The sequence below is a fragment of the Pyrus communis genome, chromosome 5, assembly GCF_963583255.1.
Source record: "Pyrus communis chromosome 5, drPyrComm1.1, whole genome shotgun sequence".
NCBI classification, from domain to species: domain Eukaryota; kingdom Viridiplantae; phylum Streptophyta; class Magnoliopsida; order Rosales; family Rosaceae; genus Pyrus; species Pyrus communis.
This window is the reverse complement of record NC_084807.1, coordinates 16,014,600-16,038,360: the sequence shown is the minus strand read 5'-3', so window position 1 is coordinate 16,038,360 and position 23,761 is coordinate 16,014,600. Positions and strand designations below refer to the sequence as shown.

At 39.3% G+C, this 23,761-nt stretch overlaps 1 protein-coding gene across 1 annotated transcript; it reads left to right on the top strand.

Annotated features, from left to right (window-relative positions):
* The first annotated feature begins 7,413 nt into the window (after positions 1 to 7,413).
* Positions 7,414 to 11,631, top strand: LOC137734020 (probable pectin methyltransferase QUA3). Its single transcript, XM_068473261.1, has 7 exons — positions 7,414 to 8,077; positions 8,958 to 9,161; positions 9,239 to 9,449; positions 9,542 to 9,803; positions 10,070 to 10,444; positions 10,901 to 10,996; positions 11,111 to 11,631. The coding sequence occupies exons 1-7, from the start codon at positions 7,649 to 7,651 to the stop codon at positions 11,331 to 11,333; spliced, it is 1,800 nt and encodes a 599-aa protein (XP_068329362.1). The 5' UTR covers positions 7,414 to 7,648; the 3' UTR covers positions 11,334 to 11,631.
* The last annotated feature ends 12,130 nt before the right edge of the window (positions 11,632 to 23,761 follow it).

Genomic DNA, 23,761 nt, shown 5'->3' with positions numbered 1-23,761 from the left:
CTCCATCAACTTTTCAGTCATCCCCAAACTCTTATTCAGCATTCGAAGAAACTAAAATGAAATATATCTTATTCAATACTTGTATGCTTGTCATCTATTGTAATATTCATACTTAATTGTAATATATCTTATTCAATCTACATATATAGCCTTGTACTACAAGATCATTAATCAATCAAATGTATTGGATTCTAGAATTCATATGGTATTCACATCTTGTTTGGACTCGATTTTACATGCACTCAAACCCTACACTTAGGGACGAAGCCAGAGATTTGTGTGAATGGGGGCATCCTCAAATAACAAAGTCATAATTAAAAAGCTCAAGAATTTACTAAACACAATACTTATATATTAATCCAGAAAGTTTTTCATACAACAGTCCCTTACAATATCCCTTGATGCGTTTTCATGTTCTAAAAGTGTTGCATGACAACATCATTACCAATACCATCAAATATCTCTCTTTCTATAAAAATAACCATGTTTTCATTCATCCATTGATCTCCCATCCAATTTCTCAATCGATTCTTCAGAATTTTCATGGCCGAAAATGCTTTTTCAACGATTGCAGTAGCAACTAGAAGAGTTAATGTTAATGTCACAAGCAAGTAAACCAGCGAATACACCTTGTGTTTTTTGCATTGAACCTTTTTGTTTTGCAAGATCTCCAATCTCTTTTAAACCTGAAAACTCAATGCTAGACCGCATATCCACATTGTAAGTCTCAAGTTGAATCTTAAGGACCAGCTCATTCATAGAGAAGTCTTTACGATAAAACTAGGCAAGATGCAATAGCTTTGGGCTATCAAAAGCAGAGAAGGAGTCAACTGGACATAAACATGCCAAACAAAGAAGTAACTCAGTGTTGGTCTCATTGAAACGATTATTTAGTTCTTGAAGTTGCCAATCCAGAACAACATAAAATATCCCAACATAATAATGATACATATTTGTGACTGATGTGCTTTTCGTTTCCCTCACCTTCGAGAAAGAAACATATCATTCATATTAGGCACATCAATATTATGTTTAAGACAAAATTCTGAGACTTCACTAAGTAAAGAATCCCAACCACTTTTCCTCATTATTTCCAACCTTTGCTTACCAATTGCAACCAACTTCATGGCATTTACAATATCATGATCCTTCCTTTGCAATGCTTATGACAATTCATTGGTTATTCCTAGTATATCTTTCATCAAGTGTAGATCAAACATAAAATCAAATGATTGCATGGAATCCAATAAATTATTCACTTCACATCTTTGTTGAGAGCTTACTTCATCATCTGCTATTACTTCAAGTAAATCAAGTATGGATGAAATCATAGTCATTATTCTTACTAAAGTACCAAAGTGTGAACCCCAACGTGTTTCTCCAGCAATAACTGCAATAGATTGCTTCTCTAAAAGAAGATCATAATGCTTCGATGAAGCTCCAACAACATTTACCAAAATAGTAACTATACTAAAAAGAGACTCAATTTGGATGTTCTTCTTTGCCATAGCTACAAGAGCTAATTGAAGTTGATGTGCAAAGCAATGAATATAATATGCACAACCATTTTCTTTCATAATAAGAGCTTTAAGACCATTGAACTCACCTTGCATATTGCTAGCCCCATCTTAACCTTGCCCACACAACCTAGACATGCTCAATTTATGCTTAGAAAATACCTCATCAATGGTTTCCATGAGTGAGAGAGCAATGGTACTAGTAACATGCTCAATGCCAATAAAATGCTCAATGACATGCCCATTCTTGTCCACGTAATGCAATACAATAGCCATTTGTTCCCTTGTTGATACATCGCGAGATTCATCAATCAAAATAGAGAACAACGAAGTGCTAATGTCTTTAATTAATAGCCTTGATGGTCTCAGTTGCACAAGCATTTACAATGTCATTTTGAATATCTGGTGATGTCAATTTGTGATTCTCTGTAGCATTTTTCAAAGTAACGGCTTTCACATCCTCATTGTGGTAAGCAAGAAACTGTAGAAGCTCAAGAAAGTTTCCATGGTTGCTTGAATGTTCAGATTCATCATTACCACAAAATGCAAGCCTTTGTCTCAAAAGAAATCAACAACAATCGATTGATGCATTCAACCGAGCTCTATATTGAATTCAAGCTTCATCATATGAGTTTTAGAGAAAAAAGATTGGATATGTTGCTTTTTACTCCATGTTTGATTGTGTGCTCTATTGACGCCTCCAATATGAGTTAGAAGTCTTTCTTTCTTCTTCCAGTTAGAAAATCCTTAGCCAACAAAGAAATCATTGCCTACTTGTTCTCCAATATTTGGTTTAAAAAGGTAGCAACACAGACAAAAGGCAACATCTTTTTCTACACTATATTCCAACCAAGTAGGAAAATCATCAAACCAAGCAAGGTTGAATCGTCTTTGCGTGTCTCCATATTTCTTGTAAGGAAAATTATGGGTTTTAGGTTGTTGAGGACCAGCTAGCACATACGTTCTTCGTACTTGATCTCGAATATTAGGATTGTAATCCAAAATTCGAATTCGCTTACCAGGATCTGATGGAAGATTTGATAAAATAAATTTTGTACTATCTTGTCCCCGAGTATCATTATTTTTCTCAATAACTGGGGATGGGGGCACTGATATTTTTTTTGAAAAACCTCTCTATGATGTTTCAGTCTGCAAAGTCAATCATATTGATACCAATAACATATAAGGTTCATACGTAATCTGTAGAATTTATAGAATAAAAATCTCAATAAAATTATTAGACTCTTAATCCTAGAGTATACTATACTAATATGCCTAATAACTAATCCATATCCAACCAAGACAACAATTCAATTAACCAATATGGCAATACCAATAAGCATACAAATTATTCAACAAATAAACATTTAATTCAACTAATCATATGAATAAATGTATACCCATATTCATAGAATTCGTAATTTCATAATTTCATTCATCAATAATCATAGAATTCATATCAATAATCAATAACCAATAACCATATTAGTGCATTACCATATGATTCTATATTTCTATACCAATTAAACAAAAATTCGTCTTAAATAATTAATTAGGGTTAGGGATTATAGATTTAGGAATTAAAAAATTTACCTAAATATATATATGTCGGCTAGAGAGTGGCTGGGAACAACACCTTTGCTCCTGTTCCGTTTCATTTCAAGCTGTTGGGAATTTGGGGGAAGAGCAACGCCACGTTGCTCTCTGATTGGCAAAGGGAAATAAAAAGGAAACGGAGAGATGGAATGGGGGTGGACCGTGGGGACAAGCAATCCCCCACTATAACACATTTTTTTTTCAAACATATATGAAACGACGTCGTTTCGTTTACTGTTTTTTTTTTTTTACCAAGACCAAAACAATGTCGTTTTGGCCTGGATTAAAAAAAAAAAAAAAAAAAAAACCTAGCTCTGTTTCTGCAGAACAAGATCGGAGTAGAACCAGAAAAATCTCAGTGGGGGCTCTGCTGCTGCAAAACCAGATCAATTTAAGCAGCATGCCAGCATCAGAAAAAATCTCAGTGGGGGCATCCGCCCTCTAGGCCCACGGTAGCTCCGTCTTTGCCTACACTCTAAGTTGTTGCCTGTTGGATTAGAAAATTATTTGAGGATCAACATTGGTCTTCGAATAAAGGATGAATCAATCTAGGTTCAGAGTCCTAATCGAAGATGACGAGACTTGGTGGCGATAGAGTTTCGGCCAAGAACATTTTCGCTTATATTCAAAGAAGATGCCAAAGAATCAGAATATTATTATAATTATGTCATTCAGTAGACTTGACCTTCACGGAATTCATTCCTATAAATACAAGAGGGTTTTGCAATGTAGATAGCGCCTTCAACTCAACAGATAACTTAAACGCTCTTCCTGAAACCCCTCTCTCTACGCTATACCATTCTTACACCTTTTGAGAAAAACACTAACTATCATAACCCTCCTGTTAACACATATTCAATTCGGATAAGTGAACAACACTGTGTTGACAACCAGTGACATCTTTAGCTTGGATTAATGACACAGAAGCTGTGAAATCCCATACCTGGATTTCACTATTTAAAATTACGTATTTCGTAGTCATAGTTTCGACGCTTTTATATTTACAGTCTAGTTTTTTTTATAAGTAAAAAGACGAAATTGCTTCTATTGTTTTAAACAGGATTCTTCGCAGACGTATTTGATCCCTACATATTTTTCCACTTATCTTTACATATTTGGATAGTACTCATTGATATGAACGCGTGAGTGCAAACAAAATGTAATTTGAGGTTATAAGGAAGAAGTTATAGACGAGTAAAGACATGGGCGAAATGGTCATTTAACCATTAATCTAGAAGGCTTCACCAAATCTAATGTGCCACTTGTGTGGTTGTGATTGGAGAAGGAAGAGGGAAATGAGAGAAATAAGTGGGTGTTGCCTAATCAGAAAATGGGGAAAGGAGGGAAAGGAGGGAAGGAGAAAATGAGAGGAACCGAATCTCAAAACCCTTAACTCGATGACCGGTTCCCCAACTCGGTTCCTCCACACTCCCCTACGTCGATTTCGGCATTTTCCTACGATCCAAGGCTTGCCACCACCTAGAATACATTCCCCAATGTTTTTCTTCCATTTACACCCAAAAACCAAAGGGAACTGAACTCGATTTCGTGAGATTGCACCGACGGGTTTTGCAGGTGCACAATGGCAGAATCCGCCATTTTTGAAATATTTTCCATCTATCACCACCACCAAAATAGTCCTCTCGAGCCCAGGAACAAACCCCAAACAATTTTGGGGGTGGCGGCGCAATAGGGAATTTGAATCGAAGAACACCCATTTTTAGGTTGTTGGTAGATCGATGGTGATTTCAAGTGTTTTCTAGCCGAATTGGACTTCAGCCTAGGTATGAAAGTTCTTCCCCTTGTTGTGTTCTACAATTATGTAAAATTTGGTAATTTTTGGAGTTAGGTGAATTTTTCGGCAAATTGGTGCGGCCAATCGCCACATGCGGCAGCGCGTGGCTAATGGACCAACTTTGTCTTTCTAGGTTAATTACGATATCCTAATTTTATATTTGACATCTAATTGACGAAATTTCACCATTTGAACATATTTTCATTAAGGTCCGCCACTTGACCACTATAACAATCGACGATCCGACTGTTAGATCGTTACCAAACTTTAATATGTTATTATACATAGTATTTGAGGGCCTTAGGAACTTATGGATCGAGAATCCGATTTACGAATCTTTCTAAATTGAATTTCTAAGTTTGTAAAACCAAACATTGACAGCCACTTAATTTTAGTGATTGGCGGAGATCCGACCGTTGGATCGTTCTAAATCGAATTATGTAGGGTTGTGGAACCCACCACTGATAGAGAGTTGACTTTTGGTCAACATGTTTCAAATCGTTCTTAAATATTGAAATTAGTACTACTAGACACTAAGTGAAGTCTAGTGGGCCTACATTGGTTAGTGAGTGACTTTAAAATATGTGATATGGTTATTACCCTGATTTCATATTTGGTACCTTTTGTGGATATCACTTGATTTTATAAATGTGATTTCTATTGAAATGTGATTTTTTTTTTTTTTTTATATATTTAGCCATTGATCTTTGTTTATTAAATGTGATTTGACTTGTGTATTGATGATATTTGTGAAATGTGATTTGAAGTGCTTGATGAATTGTTTGATGAAATGTGAGGGCTAGTAGTGGATCGTTAACCCATTGTCATCGGGTTCTTTGCTTCGATATCGTTTCATTTCTTGCTTTGTTGACCCGTTCCAAATTTAGTACTTGTGCTTTGTTTCATTTCGTTAAGCCTTAGTGAATTGAATAACTTGATTCATGTCTTGTTTCTTCGAGCTGTTGAGATGTTTCTTGGACTTCCGCACGGTTCCGTTGAATGGTCTGGAACTAGGTTCCGCTAGGGTTCCGTTGCGTGGTCTAGTTCCCTGCTCCATCTGGATTCCGTTAAGTGGTCTGGAATCCCTCATACTCTTTGATTCCGTTGAGTGGTCCAGAATCGTATCATGCCTTAGATTTCATTGAATGGTCCAATATCCATTGTACTCCGTGATTCCGTTAAGTTGTCCAGAGTCGTATCCTGGTTTAGATTCTGTTGAGTGGTTCAGAATCACGCTTGGTATTTTGGTTCCGTTGAGTGGTTTGGAACCCGATGTTGTTGGATTTCGTTGAGTGGTCCAAAATCACATTCTTCAGAGATGTAGGCTTCGGCCAAACTATGTTGCTCTAACCCTGCATTTTGGTGTATTGTATGTGTTATTGATTGATGTGATTGTGGAATGGTGTTGGAAAGCACATGCGTGTGTGAATGGCATGATGACAACTCTTGTTTGGTTTATGGTTGATGTGTAGTGTGGTACTCTATGTTTTCTGCTAGTAAGTGTTTTACTAAAAGTTCAGAGTTTAACAAATGGTGAACTCTTAATGGCTTGATCTCTATTTAGGGTACGTAGGCAGTATAACGAGGAGGTTAGATGTAGCCATAAAGAATACGAAAAATGACTGCATAATTCGAATCTTGAGTTATGCTTTGTCCATATCCCAGAAGCGGGGTATGTTAGATATACGGGTACTTGGTGACGTCACGTTCGATTCTGGACGTATGTCGGGATCGAGGCGTGACAGGAGGTGTAGAACCAGGCAATTTGGGAGCCCTTTCTGTCCAGATAAGTGAACAACAGTGCTAAGGGTTAATTACTTATTCAAGACTCGGCGGACAAAGAGTTTCCAATTCTTTCACCTAAAGAGGTCCTGTCATTATCCTCTTAACAAAGTGAGGTGTTACCAAGTTACCCCTTGTTGTTCGACACAATGAAAGTTGGACAAGTTTATTGAACTTCACAATGATCTAGTAACTTTGTCTTTAGGTTTTAGAACCCAAGGCTGAGACGTGTTCTTCCTCGACCGTAATCATTCAAGTACAAAGGTAAGCAACGCATTTGACACCACCGCCACATTTATTCTATTCAATTGACGGAGCTCAGTTATGTGTTGGCACGCTTGCTTTCACAAAAATGACGAAAGGAATGGTTTGTGGGCATGTCATGTTCAAGTTTGGTGAATTAAAAGAAAATTATAACTGGTTTATTAAATATATGGCGTTACAACAGTTGGTTTCTTTTGGAGAGTCCATATTAAAAAAAAGAAAACTAATGAAAATGGCTTGAAAACTTTGAGTTTTAATGATAAAGACAAAATAAAGGGTAAAATGAATAGTACCAGGATTAACTTTTTAGTGTAAAAATATGATTTTTCATTAAAATAAACACTACCATGATTTTTTTTTCCCTTAAAACTCCTTATTAAAAATCTTGTATAGTATTGAACCCAAAAAATACATGTAGAGGATCCTCATCCAAAATGGAGAGCCACCATTACGCAACACAGCAAAGGTTGTCACACTCAATCTTCATCATCTTGTCTCGCACTCCTCCACCTCCCTCTCTCTCTCTCTCTCTCTCTCTCACCTCCAACACATAAACCCTAGCAATCTACCGACCTAATTTCTCCCCATCCCAACTCAAAATCCCCTCTTTTTCAAAACCCAGAAGCCAATTCGTCCATTTTGCGACCCGGATGCCAATTTAATCGGATCCGGACCCCCTTGATCCGAACCCCAAATGGGTCACCTGAACCTGCCCGCCTCGAAGCGGAGCTCGAGGCAATGTCGCCTCCTCGACCTTATCTCGGCGGTCTTCTTCGGCATAGTGATTTTCTTCTTCCTCTTAGTCTTCACTCCGTTGGGCGACTCGCTCGCCGCCTCAGGTCGCCAGGCTCTTCTCTTATCGACCAACGCCGATCCGAAGCAACGGCACCGTTTAGTGACGTTGGTGGAGCTCGGGCAGCACCACCAGCCTATAGAAGCCTGCCCGGCCGATGCCGTCGACCACATGCCCTGTGAGGACCCCCGGCGCAACAGCCAGTTAAGTCGGGAAATGAACTTTTACAGAGAGAGGCATTGCCCTCTGCCCGAGGAGACCCCTCTCTGCTTGATCCCACCTCCCAATGGCTACAAGATTCCGGTCCCGTGGCCCGACAGCTTGACCAAGGTTGTGTGATTTTGGGTTCGTTCAATTCATCAATTTGGTTGTTGGGTTAATCCCCGGTTTCGTTTTCGGAAGTTAAACTTGTGTCTGAGTGATAGAAAGTTTGGAACTTTGAATTAAGATTTGCAGCTGTTATATGATTTTGAATTTTTCAATGGACGGTGCCTTTGAGGATCTATTGATGAGAGGTGGTGCAGCAAGTTTGAGCTGTTGAATGTCTCCAACCGAGCTTGTGGATAAGCTTGGTCTGAGAAATTTGTTAATTGTTTCAATGCATGCTCTTGAGCTAGGAATAGGAATGCAAACCACTAAAGTTACAGTTGTGTTACTTGTGTAATACATAGATTCTTAAATAGGATATGTGCATTGTAGCTAACGAACTTTGTAATATGCTAGAAGTATTCAAATCTTGACTTGCTCATTGCTGATGAATTTTAGCAATGCCCTTTCCTCCCAGCATACAAACTCTTCATTCTCTCCCTGGCTACTAAAGCTTTTCAAAAACCCTGTGATGTTTAGAGTTTAAGTGCTGTGTTGTACATTTTTGGTTTGATGTTCTTGAATTTTGGTTTAAGATCCATCTAGCTCGTAGATAACTGGAAATAGCTACTAAATAAGTGAAACACAGACTGCTTACGTGAGGCTTTTCTTGTCTTTTGGAGTTTTAATTGCCGATGACTTTCAAATGCGATTGTCTTTTTAGTCCTCTTCTTAATTGACAATAAAGAGAAACCCTTTGTGATGTTGGGAATCTTCTTTCAGAAGATTTGTCCAGTATCGACTTCAGGAGATAAATTGACTTTCATTTGATGATATATCAAAGCCTGAAGCATCACCATTAGTTTTGTGTGGACATATCTTAAAATACTGTAGTTGTGTACAGATATGGCATGACAACATGCCACACAACAAAATTGCAGACAGGAAAGGTCATCAGGGATGGATGAAACTGGAAGGCCCACATTTCATTTTCCCTGGCGGTGGCACCATGTTTCCTGATGGAGCTATACAATATATTGAAAAACTTGGACAGTACATCCCCATCAGTGATGGCGTTCTGCGAACTGCTCTTGACATGGGTTGTGGGGTAAGAACAGTGCTCCTCTTTTCATGGAGACCACACTAGTTTCCCTCTCAAATCTCACAAATTTTGATTCTTTACAGGTTGCCAGTTTTGGGGGTTATCTTCTATCCAAAGACATTTTGGCAATGTCTTTTGCCCCAAGAGATTCACACAAGTCACAGATACAATTTGCACTTGAAAGAGGAATTCCAGCATTTGTTGCCATGCTTGGCACTCGCAGACTTCCATTTCCTGCTTTCTCATTTGATTTGATTCATTGCTCTCGATGTTTGATACCTTTTACTGCCTATAGTGAGTTTTTGTCATTGTAGCCTCTGATACTGCTATATTTTTTTCCACCCCCAATACTTGCTCTTATCATAAAGGATCCTGAATTTTCGCAGATGCCACATATTTCCTTGAAGTGGATCGTTTACTTCGCCCAGGAGGATACCTAGTAATCTCTGGTCCTCCCGTGCAATGGGCTAATCAAGACAAGGAATGGGCAGATCTCCAAGCTGTCACAAGAGCATTGTGTTATGAGCTGATTGCTGTGGATGGAAACACGGCTGTCTGGAAAAAGCCTGCTGGTGATTCATGTCTTCCTAACCAAAACGAATTTGGTCTTGAATTGTGTGATGAATCAGACGACGCAAGTGATGCATGGTAATAATCTGTTCTTGGTTTCTTAGTGTTTCTTAACCCCTTCTCCAAAATGGAACCTTAGTATGAAGTGATTGTTTTCCAAATCTTTTTATTTTCACAAATCTTATATTGTGTCATCATATTTCAAACTCTTGTATGTATCAGGCCAAAAATTAGCTCTTGTAGTGTAACCACTTCAGCACCCTGTATAAACAATCATAGTATCAGCAAACCTCGAATTCAAAGAAGTTCTGAGATCAGTACCAATAAACTCAATTGTTATGCAGGTACTACAAGTTAAAGAAATGTGTGAGTAGAACGTCTTCTGTCAAGGGAGAATTTTCTGTTGGGATGATTCCAAAGTGGCCGGACAGGCTGACAAAAGCTCCTGCAAGGGCCACAGTCATGAGAAATGGGATCGACGTGTTTGAGGCGGACACACGACGTTGGGCAAGAAGAGTTGCTTACTATAAGAACACCCTAAACCTGAAGCTTGGAACTCCAGCTGTACGCAATGTCATGGACATGAATGCCTTTTTTGGAGGTTTTGCTGCTGCACTGAAGTCTGATCCTGTGTGGGTGATGAATGTTGTTCCTGCCCGCAAGTCCTCAACTCTTTCTGTAATATTTGATCGAGGTCTTATTGGAGTCTACCATGACTGGTGAGTGTTGTATTTTTACCCCAAGTGCTTCACACGTAAGTCCTGTGGTGGAGCTTATCAATTGTTCTCTTCCCAATTCACTCCTGTGAAGAGTGCACCTTTTTTGTCATCCTGCTCTAATGCCTGATTTAGTATCATACTATCACATCAACAAGTCTTTCTTATATCTCTTCTCTCAGCTGCTTTACTTTCTAGAAAACATTAAACCTGCCCTATCATACCGTTTATTTGTAAATTGTTGATGGAGCAGTGATAATTTTCAGCACAAAATAGATAGCAAAAACTATTTTTAACCGTTACCGTTACTATTGTCGATTTTAGTGCCAGTCTGTATGCATTCTATTTCTAGGTTAGAGTCCTCTTTTGATCATGATATGCTTTCGCTAATTTTTATCGACTTATTAGTGTTTTGGAAACCTCAACTGGTGAGCTAACGTTTCTGCTTGATCATCCTAGGTGCGAGCCTTTCTCAACATACCCTCGTTCTTATGACTTCATCCATGTAACTGGCATCGAATCACTCATAAAACATCAAGGTTCAACCAAGAACAGGTACTTCTACTTGAAAAGGCATCCCTGAGTTCTAGTTTCTCAGCTGTTTCCTGAATCTACAGGTTCCTACATTCTTATAGAAGTATTAAACCATTAGGCATTGATTTTGTGCAGATGTAACATGGTGGATTTGATGGTGGAGATGGATCGAATGTTGCGTCCTGAAGGAATCGTTGTGGTTAGAGACTCCCCTGAAGTTATTGAAAAAATAGCTCGGATAGCTCACGCCGTAAGGTGGACTGCTACCATACATGAAAAAGAAGCAGAATCGCACGGGAGAGAAAAAGTCCTTGTTGCAACGAAAAACTTTTGGCAGTTGCCATCGGCGTCCAACTGACAGCCCTTTTCCTTTAAAATGTAGGTATAAATCTCTATTGTCCATCTAATCTTTATTCGATGTGAAAATTGGTCTCCATGCATCAAAAGGATGCAGTTTCTTTCTTGTCCACCGTTCCCTATTGTGTAAGGAGTTGATAGGTTTAGAACAGGGAGGGCTTGAAAGATGGGAAGACGTGCATTTCTTTTTTGTTACATTACACGAAAAAAGAAAGACAAGTGGCAACCTATATGTTTAGTTTCCAAGAACAATGTAATTTGATTTTGTTTACTACTAGTGAATTTTTTTTTTTTGTTTGTAACTGAAATTGTTTTGATTTTTGTTGCATTTGTCTTCAAATATTTTAGTCCTCCCAAAAGTGCTTCTATCAGGCTCTAGATTTTTATTTTTATTTTTTTTTATGCAAAGAAATTCATTAAAGCACGGAACTTCTAGTATAACCGTTTTCAATACAATCAAAATTAAAGGCAGGAAAATCAACATCAGGTAAACAGAAATCCCAAAAATGAGGATTCGAGAGGGAGAAACCAAGGTGAGCTAAAACATCTGCTACAAAGTTAGCCTCTTTGAAAATGTGCTTCCAACTAATATGACAAAGGACACGAATATCGTTGATGATAGAGCTAACTCTTTGAGGAACTCCCCAATGACCTTGCATAGCTTCCATGATGAGCTTCAAATCCCTCTCCACCATTATTTTAGTGAAACCCTTGCCCCTAGCACATTGCAGACGGCCTTGCAAACCCATCAGTTCAGCTACCAAAATATCACCTGTAATCACATCGTGCCAAGGAAGCAGCTACCAAAATATCACCTGCAAACCCATCACTTCAGCTACCAAGGAAGCAGCTGCATGGTTGTTCGAAATGGAACCATCAAAATTAAGCTTAATCACATCGTGCTGGTCAGGAGGATGCCATTTAATAGAGGAAGAGATAGGTAAAGCCTCCTTGGGGCGACACATGCATTAGCCTTGAGAAAAGTCGAACCAACACTACCGATGATAGAAACACAACACGTCGCAACCAAGGGCACACTTTTGAACGCCAAGTTATTTCTTTCCGTCCAAATTTGCCAACAATTCAGAATTACTACACTAAGATCGAGACGCCGTCTGTCATTAAACTTAAGGATTCCAGCCAATCAAAAAAGTTATCATTACCCTTAGTAGTAATAGGGTGAAGTACCAATTTAGACTATAAACTATCACCTTAGTGAAAATTAGGTCTATGAATTATTTTTCGATAAAATAAGTTCCTAAGTTCATTAAAAATTGCTAATTTCATCCCTACTACTATATTCAAAGCTATTTTATCCAATTTTTCGTCAACTTAATTCACTTGCCACACTTTAGAGTGTAATATCGTCATTTTCTTACCTATAAGCCCTTAACATTTCATATAGGTTGTGAATCTAACGTCTAATTTACCCTCCAAAGTTAACTCCATACACTATTTTATTATGAAAAATTACCAATCTACCTTCCATTGTATATCACATGAAAGTAAGGTAACTTAAATTGATGGAAAATTGAATCTAGTAGCTTCAAATATAATATTAGGGATGTAATTGGCATATTTTTATAATTCAATGACTGATGAAAAAATAGTGTATGTACCTAATTTTGATTCAGGTGATAATTTAGGGACTAAATTGGTAATTCACCCATAATAATAATGTTATTACAAATACCAAAAGTTAAGCTCCAAACTTTAATAGTGAAATCACAATTACAAAAGAGATGACATTGGTCTTCTTCGGCTATATTACATAACAGACATAACTTATCAATATTTTTAACAAAATGACTTAAGCGTTTTCTGGTTTGCAATCTTTCCTGAATCATAAGCAAGCAAACATTTTAACCTTAGAAGGAAGAGTTAGCTTCCACATTTTCTTTAACAAAGTATGGCAATGCTACAATTACAAAACTTGAGGTTTTTATTTTCTTCTTTAAAAAGGGGACCAGTTGGTGGCTTTGACACGGCAGTCCACCTTTTCGGGGGTTCGGAAAACTCATAGAGGCATTCCAGCCTCTTTTGGCCACCATCATAAGATTCACCAGCGGTAAAAATCGAACCGAGAGCATGTCGTGTGGAATACGGGCCTAGAGTTCGTCCTCAATCATGGTGCCATCCCGTGGTGGTTTACAAAAATTGAGTTGGCTATTCACAAGAAAAACATATGTTAGGTTACGATCGCAAAGAATTTTAAATTTCAATTTTCAAAATGTGGAGTCATTAATAATTCAATTTTCTTCATCCCATTTGCATACCTTCCCTCAAAAATAGCACAATTCTACAATCCGTTCAAAAAAGGCTCCTCCCTAGAAACCCTAGGAAAGCACTGAGCGACTTCAACGGAATTCATGTGATTTCCAATCCAAGGCTGTGCTAGTCATTTAGTGGCGACGACAGTTGAATCCCAGGGGAGTTCTGTTCTTCTTTTATGGTGTGGGAGAGAGCGCTCTAATTATCAACTCGGTGTGTGCAGGTCTAGGTGTGGGGCAGGACGTGGATAAGGAAGGGCTTTTCAACGATGGAGGATATAGTATCAAAGTTCTCCAGGAAGTTTGCAATAACGGAAGATGAACAAAAGATTACTGTGGTTGATAAAGCGGAGGTGTTGTCCCTAAAATCATCGAAAGTTTTCTTAGTGAGGGAGTTATTGATGAGAAAACCCGGTGCTGACGAGAAAACCCTTAAATAAAGAAAATTTCAAGCGGCAGATGAGGAGTTTGTGGAGGCCTAGGGCAAACGTCCTAATACTTGAATTGGAGGATGATAGATTCGCCTTTAGCTTTAACACACAACAGGAAAGGACCATGATTCAAAAGGGTGGCCCGTGGTTATACAATAAGCAGTCATTGTTGGTCCTGGAAGAGGCGGACGATATCACTCATCCTGCAAGGGTAAATCTTTCATCACAAGAGTTCTGGGTTCAAATTAAAGGGCTCCCAATTTACCATATGATGAGGTAGATGGGCAAACTTATTGGAAATATCTTGGGGGAGTATGTATTAACAGATCAAAGCAGGAAAGAGTTCCAATTCGGAAGCATTCTTCGGATTAGAGTTCGGATTGATGTGCAGAAGCTGCTACGTTGTTGGGTGTCAGTTTAATTGGATGGGAAGGTGGTTCAAGTAGATGTTCGGTATGAGAAGCTTCCTCTCACATGTTTTCTCTATGGTATGAGGATCACGTAGAAGAACAATGTGGAAAATTTAAGGGAGGAATGACGACGATCGAGCAAAACTGTATGGAAGGTGGTTTCATGACGATGTGTTAGGCAAAGATTATAGGAAGTCAAAAGGAAAAAGGTTTGGCCTGGACCCGGAAGGTGGGTGGTTTATGAAAGCTCCAGCTTTAGAGGAAGGTGATGAATGCATGGGAGAGGCGGAAGAAAGGTCGGAGATTGGAAAAACAGGTCGGCGCGTGACGGAGATGGGCACCCGATCATTGGGGATACAATGGCTACCTTTGGAAAACTGAGGCATAATCAGGGGGTGCATGATGAACATATGTCAAGGCGTAACATCCCGGACCTAAATGAGATTGCACAAGAGGAAGATATGATTGATACGTCTTTGGCGATTATGCCTTTTGTGGATTCAAATGTCGTTATCACAGGTCAATGGGAATTAGTGAATGATTTGGTGGATAAGTAGGTCCATCAATCTCTAATTTGTAATCAGGAAGTTTTGGATGGAGGATAGCCCAACCCACATGTGCAACGGAGATCACGTGGGGTGATAGGTGAGGGATCCGGGCTTAGATCATTATCGTTATTGGTCGAGCCTACATATATGGTATCAGGGCTGGGCACGGGTCGGGCCGGGCCCAATTTTGAAGGGACCGGACCGGACCTAGGTTCAAAGGGAACGGGCCGGGCCAGGCTGGGGATTACATTTTCTAATATGAGAACCGGACATTACCCGGCTCGGTTTGGGCCGGGTCCACGGGTCCCTTTTTTTTTTTTTTTTTGGTTGTTTGAAAAAAAAAAAAAATTGTACAGATTGCAATCTGTGCAAAATGCACAGATTGCAATCTGCACAAAACTGCACAGATTGCAAACTGTGCAGATTTGAACAGATTGCAAACTGCGCAGATTTGCACAGATTGCAACTGCAAAAAGTCACATACTGCATTTATGCAGATTTTGCAAAAATTCACCATTATTCACATCCAATCTAAATACAAAGTCCAACATCCAAGTTCATAGATTAACAATACATCCAAAATAATAATATTACATCTTCCAACATCTAAAAATCAAATCAACATACAAAATATTCGAAAATCCAAGTTCCAACGCCCAAGTTCCAACAACAATCTTCATTGAATCTGTAAGCAAAAATAGAATATAAACATGACATTTTTAACGTCCAACATCATATTATCTATCCTCATTCAAATTGAATTATTGAAATTTAAAGTTTATTCATTTGAGTTTAAAATGTTACCGCAATTCCTTTTCCTTTATTCGTTCGAGTTGTTTCAATTTCAAAGTAAATAATTACTCTCTGGGATGGGAAACATAAGCAGGCAGCACAATTAAACAGATTGTTGACCAACAAAAGACCAAAAAGGCTGAGAAGTATCATCATGTTATTATACTAATCAGTTTGGACATAGAATAGAAGAACATTTGCATGAAGAATAGGTTAATAAGTTCTAGGGTAAAGTACAAAAAACTACCTCAATTATGGGTAGAACGACACTTTCATAACTCATCTTTTAAAATTGATAATGTCATACCTCATCTTACGAATTTATGACAATGTCATACCTTCCGTTAGTTTGTCTGTCATCTGTTCCGTTAAGTAGTGACGTGGCTTAAAAAAAAATATATTAAAAACTAGAGTAAAGTACAAAAAACTACCTCAACTATGGGTCGAACGACACTTTCATACCTTATCTTTTAAAATTGACAATGTCATACCTCATCTTACGAATTTGTGACAATGTCATACCTTCCGTTAGTTTGTTTGTCATCTATTCCGTTAAGTAGTGACGTGGCTTAAAAAAATTAATAAAATATTAAAAAAGTAATTAAATATTAAAAACTAAAATTATAAAATCATTTAACAATTTTTTTTACATGACGACCCACCCATTATCCCCCTCACCTTTCTTCCCTTCTCCCGTTTTCCCCCACCCCAAACCGAGATCCCATCCCCACTAGCTCTCGTCTTCCCCTAACCCACCCCCCAAACTCATCACCCTCACCCTTCTTCCCCATTTCAGTCCCCAATTTTTAATTCACTCAAACAAATCAAATCCCAATTCGAATTTCGCAAATTGGGTGTGCTCTGTTGCTACCCCTTTGACACCTCTGCCTTGTGCATCCATCCTTTTCTTTCTCCCCTGTTCAAATCCCAATTGGAATTTTATAAACTGGGTGTGCACCGTGACGATGTGCTCATGCGTCCATGGATTGCTGCATCGCAATAGAGGAATTAAAGCAGGAAAGGCGCCAGACTCGCAGATCAAGGCGTGATTATCAACCCGATTCTTCGCTAAAAGCCTGAGCTTGGCCACTGCAGATTGTTTCACGACAAGTGACGGCGATTGGAGGCTGTCGACGCAGATCTTGATCGTCAGTTGAAGATCCTCCGACGAAATGCTCTCGATGATCTCGGTTGAGAAGTTCTCCCTCTGCAAAAACCTCTGGCATGGTTCCAATTCTGGCGCAGCCTTAGATAATTTAGAGGTTAACGCGTTTTCCGGCGACGACAAGTTTGCAAGCCGTTTTAATTCTCCCGATATGTCGTTGCTGCAGGCGGAGAAATCACTGAAGGCTTGGGATAGCTAGAGGTACTCCTCCTCGGAAGATGCAGACTTACTGGCGGACCTGTGGGTGCAGAGGGCGAGTTTGCCGAGGCGCATGTCGACTACCGAATCGGTCAGGTTCTCGGAGACGAAAAGCTCTCGGCGTGGGTGCAGAGGACTAGGTTTGTGAAGTTTAGGGCTTGGAGCTTACAGACAATGGCAGAGCCAACGAGGCTATTGTTGCAACGTGAAAGGGAGAAAGGGGAGAGAGAGGGGAGGGATGGTGGTTCTAGGCACGTTGAGGGTGAGCGAAGTGGGGATGGGATCTGGGTTTGGGGTAGGGGAAAACGGGAGGAGGGAAGAAAGGTGAGGGGGATAAGGGGTGGGTTTCCATGTAAAAAAAATTGTTAAATGATTTTATAATTTTAGTTTTTAATATTTAATTAATTTTTTACTATTTTATTAGTTTTTTTAGGCCACGTCACTACTTAACGGAATAGATGACAGACAAACTGACGGAAGGTATGACATTGTCACAAATTTGTAAGATGAGGTATGACATTGTCAATTTCAAAAGATGAGGTATGAAAACGTCGTTCGACCCATAGTTTAGGTAGTTTTTTGTACTTTACCCAAAAAAATTGTTAAATGATTTTATAATTTTAGTTTTTAATATTTAATTAATTTTATAATTTTTTATTAATTTTTTTAAGCCACGTCACTACTTAACGGAATAGATGACAGACAAACTGACGGAAGGTATGACATTGTCACAAAGTCGTAAGATGAGGTATGACATTGTCAATATTAAAAGATGAGGTATGAAAGTGTCATTCGACCCATAGTTGAGGTAGTTTTTTGTACTTTACCCTAAGTTCTATAAACAAACAAACATTTGTTAAGCCTGTAATAGGTTAATAACTAATAACTATAAACAAAAAAACATTTTCAAATTTCAACACTACCTCATATATTTATGGGAGTACGTCAACTCATTCGAAACATAATAAAAAAGATCTAAAACAAATAAGCTTTAGAGCTTACCAAAACCGATGAGGTATGCTCAGGTATTTGGAGAAATACGTATTTGGATTAGGCTCTGCTCAACCAAAGGCGATTGGATGCTAGGCTACCTCAAAGCTTGAACACAAACCAAGACATAAGATACTCACCAAACTTTTTAAATGGCTCAATTGTTTGCTTAACTTGACAACTTTTTCCTACAATTCATAAATAAGATCATTAGATGTAGTAAAGGGAAAATTAATTCATCTTAAGATTCAAGTGCTTGCATTGCTGATGGCTAAAGGGAAAATTAATAATTGTAATCAGATTCAAAGAAGGCCCCATAAAGATTTGGTAGAAATTGTTTAAGGAGGCTCATTCAAGTTAGGCGGTCCAAAACAAATGTTACGAGGGTCTTATGCAGCTTAAAATCTTGACAAAGACAATGTTGTAAAAAGAGTCAGATCTGTGCATTCAAACTTGATGGGATCAGTCCCTTTGCTGCAAAAAACCCATCCAATCAGAACAAAATCTCTAAACTTTATCCTTCCCAATTTCTCCTCCACCTCCAAACTCAAAACCTCATATTAATGACAACCTAATTAACAATAATTAAAATTAAAGATGCTAAATTTAAGCTAAATCAAGATTAGACTGATGAGATGACCTAAAAACCTCCCAAGATGCAAGAGTTACACTTCACACACAAATCTGTTACGTGTAGAAAGGCATGACATTTTTTTAGATCATATGGATGGAGTTAAACAGAATGAGTTTTTAGGATTATTCAGGGTAGATGAAGTTTTGGAACGATTTAGCTTTTGGTCCCCACCCCCACCCCTGGCGGATTCCTTTCTTGGTTATGCACAGAGTAATTGATTATGATATCCATTGTCACATTACACCTTCAACTTTTAAAACCTAGATATAAATTTGATTGGATAAGATTACCTTTGTTGTCTTTAGCAGAGATGGTCCTTCAATCCCAGAAGTCACCCTCAGTGCACCAGATTTCTTTGCAATTTACCTCTGTTGTATGCTTCTCATATCCTAATTTGAAACCTTTAACAAATATGGCAATGAAAATAAATTAAAAATTGAAAAAATGAACAGAAATAGAATGGATGTCTCCGGATTGCAAATCAATATGCTTGGAAATACTTCAGAATATATGTGAAATACAAGGACTTCTACTCAACATTTGGATGCAAAAACAAGCTAAAAAAAATCAAAAAATCCACCAAATCAGCAAGAACAAACATGAACATCCCAATATATTGAGCACAGATTACATACATCAGAGGTTAAAGAACCTATATAAAAATAAATAAATAAATAAAAATAATAGAGGTTAAAGAATTCACCTGAACTGGCAACGGCGATGGAATGTTGGTGATCGAGACGACGGTGATATCGTCGGGAAAAAGAGAACAAGAATCGGGAAGATGGGTGGTGCGGGTGCCTGGGTCTAGGATGAGATGTCGAGGAGAACAATCAAGAAGAAGAACAGCTGTGGTGGACCTGGTGGTCGTCACTCGTCAGGGCGAGGTCAGTCGGAAGGGGTAGTCGTCAGGGCGAGATCAGCCGTGGAAGGGAGGGGCTCAAGCGAGGTCAGTCGGACTTCAGAGACAGAGAGGTCGAGGTCGAGGTCGAGAGAGAGTAAAGACTCTCACTGAATCATATTCAATTAGGGTAAAAACCAACGGTCATGATTGGAAGGTATGTTTATTTTCAATCTGGGCCGTCCATTTCAATTAAAAATGGACCGGTCCGGGGCCCCCTTTTTCTATAAATCTGGAACCGGCCCGACCCTAGAATGCCATTACCTAGGCTCGCCCCGCCCCGTTTCCCCTATTTAAAAACAGGACCCGTCCCGTACCCACCCCGAACCGCCTATACCAGGCCCTACCCGCGGGCCCAGGACCCGTTTGCCCAGCCCTATATGGTATATCCTACAGGTACAAGACAACTAAATGCACCACGCTCAGTGCAGGACAGGTGGAATGCTCAACAAAACTCAAGGGCAGAGACTGAGTGGTCTTTGGGCTCGGACCATTTTAATTTGGATCCCTTTATCTTTGAGCATGAGGGCACTATGCAAGGACAGACACAAAGGGACGAATGATGCAGAGAAAGGGGGAGAAAGAAGACAAAATGGGCGTTTAGAAAGGGACCTAAACTTGGAAAGAGAACTACCCGTGAGAAAAGAGGTAGAAAAGATTGAACCTGCAGGGAAGAAAGTGTCGGTTGTGATGGATTCTATGAGTTGTTCAACGACGGAGGTTAACTGAGTATCAGCCCCACCAAGAGCAATGAGTTACGTTAGCTGGAATTGCCAGGGGCTTAGGAACCTCCGCGCAATTCGTGCACTCAAGAGACTTGTTCTCTTCAAAGCTCCCATTGTGATTTTCTTGTGTGAAACGAAAAGCTCGATGGAGCATATGGAGAAACTGAAATCACAATTACAGTTTGACTTTATATTTACTGTACCAAGTAGAGGAAGATCAGGTGGCCTATGTGCAATGTGGAAAGAAGAGGCCAACCGTTCGCTTGGAATCCACTCTAACAATCACTTGGATTTTAAGGTGGGTGGCTTGGGTGACCCACGACATTGGCGAGTTACCTTCTTTTATGGTTACCCAGCGGAGACAGACCGTCATAAATCTTGGAGTTTACTAGAACGTTTACTTGCCTACTCATCCTTACTGTGGTGTTGTGTAGGTGATTTTAATGAAGTCCTAAGAACAGATGAATGGGAAGGGGGTGATATTAGGAATGAGAAATAAATATACTTAGGAAACTACACGTAGAGGGGGAATTAGAGTACGCTTGGACCCAGCTGTAGCTAATCAAGGATGGTTGGATTTGTTTCTGCAATTCCGGGTGAGTCATTTGAAACCTACGTCATCCGATCCTATTCCGATTTTACTGGAATGAAAGATAAAGAGAAGAACGAGAGCTAAGAAGGGGTTTAGATATGAAGAAGGGTGGACGATGTAGGAGGGTTGTACCGAAGCAGTAAGGGTAGGTTGGGAGTCGACGTTCTCAGGTTCCCCTATGTTTCAGGTGACAAAAATAAAATAAAATAAAAGCCACGAGATGTCAGTTGCTCAGATGGGTGAAACGTACGGCAAGATCCATTCCGGGGGAAATTGCAGAAACAGAGGATAAGTTAAACTCTTTATTTGGGCAACCTTTCACAGAGACTGCCATTGCCCAAAACAAGATCTCTATAATCCTGTCCACTCGCTACTTTCTTAGGAGGAAGCATATTGGCGTCAAAGGTCGAGGGAGAATTGGATGCAACTAGGGGATCAAAATACTAGATTTTTTCACTAGAAAGCTAACAGAAGATAACGAAAGAATGCATTATGTGGGCTGTTTGATGAAAATGGAGTATGGCATGAGGATAAAAAAAAAGGTATGGAGAATATTATTGTGAAGCATTTCCAGAAGTTGTTTGACTCGCAGGGGCAAAATGACGCGTCGTTGATCCTTGATCATGTAGTACCCAAAGTGACGGAAGCAATGAATTGTGAACTGTTATTACCGTTTATGAATGAGGAGATAAAGTTTGCGTTCTCTCAAATGCACCCTACAAAGACCCCGAGGCCGGATGGCATGTCGGCTGGATTTTATCAGAAACATTGGGAAATTGTGGGTCAGGATGTCTGTAATGGAGTTCGGTCTCTCCTATCTTCGGGTGGTATGTTACGGAAAATTAATTTCACTCATTTGACCCTTATGCCGAAGAACAAGGACCCCACGTTGATGACCTAACTTCGGCCCAGCAGTCTCTGTAATGTCATATACAAAATCTGCTCCAAAGTCTGTTCCAAAGTCCTAACTAATAGGTCGAAGAGCATTTTACCGAATATTGTTTCACCTACTCAAGGTGCATTTGTACACGGACGATTAATATCGGATAATTGTCTAGTGGCATCATAAATTGCTCACCATATGCATACGAAAAAAGTGGTTGGAATGGTGTGATGGCATTGAAGTTAGATATTAGTAAAGCTTACGATCGTATTGAATGGAGTTTCTTGGAACAAATGATGAGGAAGCTAGGTTTTGCTGAGGGTTGGATTTCTCTGGTTATGATGTGTGTCACCACTGTCACATAATCGTTTAAGCTTAATGGTGAGCCTGTGGGATATGTACATCCAAAGAGAGGTATACGACAAGGGGACCCATTATCACCCTTCTTATTTGTGCTATGTGCTGAAGGTTTGTCAACGTTGTTTGAGGCTTGGGAGAGACAAGGACAATTAAAAGGGGTTTGTGTAAGCAAGGAGGTGCCTAGTGTCTACCATTTATTATTTGCAGATGATAGCTTCATCTTTGTGAGAAGCTCTTTACAAGAATGTCTAGAGGTTAAACACCTATTAAAGGTATATGAGAATGCATCTGGGCAAGTGGTTAGTTATCAGAAAAGCTGTATGGCGTTTAGTGAAAATCTCAATGAGTACGACGGCCAATTGCTTGCGGATTGCTTAGGGATGGCAAGGGTGGAGTACCATGACCGCTATCTCAGACTACCAGTCTATGTGGGTAAGGCTAAGAAAGCAACCTTTGCTTGCTTGAAAGATCAATTGTGGGAAAAGCTTAATAGGTGGAGAGGAAGCTTATTGAGTAGTGCGGGGAAGGAAATTTAAAAATTGTGGCGCAAGCAGTGTCGTTGTACACTATGCAAACATTCTTACTCCCAAGACGCTATGTAAGGAGTTGAGTCAAATGGTTGCTCAATTTTGGTGGAGTCGTGAGTTGGGAAAACGTCGAATCCATTGGATGAAGTGGAGTAAAATGTGTAAGCCTAAAAGTGAAGGGGGTTTAGGGTTTAAAGATCTCTACACTTTTAACCTTGCAGTACTTGCCAAGCAAGGATGGCCTTCAAGCCAACAACCGGATTCTCTTGCTGCATGGGTATTAAAAGCTCAATACTTTCCGAAGACAAATTTTTGGTGAAGACAAATGCGTCGTATGGCTGGAGTGTTGGTATTGAAAAGTTTACTAACTCAATACCAAAATATGTGGGTGATAAGTTTACAAACTCTATCACACCTCTCACTTTCACTCTCAATAAAATTGGACAAAGAAATAGAGAAAGGAGGGAAGCAACAAGCTTTGAAAAAAAAAACACTTGGACTTTGATATATGAAAAGAGAGTTTACAAACTCAATAGCTTACAAGCTGAAAATGAGAATGGGAAATGGGATTTGGATGATATGCTCTAAAGCTTAGCAAGATGGCCTATTTATACAAAAACTGAAAAAATAAACAATCCAACAATACATATAATGAATGATGGTGTTCCACATCTTTACACCCTTTCAAACACATGCAGCAACTTTGATAGTTGGCATACACATGCATTGCATCATGGCAGGTTGTAATACCTTCCTTTCGGCTAACACAGAGAGGCACATTGCTGTCTTCCTGCTAGCACATCACATGGCAGCACACTTGCTGTCTTTCATCACCATTTGGCTGAATAATGAAGGAGCAATAATGATTATATTTTGCTGGAAACAATCTGTAAAGGAAGGTTAGCATCACATGGACAGATCACATGACTTTTAATTTGAATTTCCAACATGCCCCCTCAAATTAAAACGCCTTCATGCCTAGCATTTCACGTAACAGCCGGAA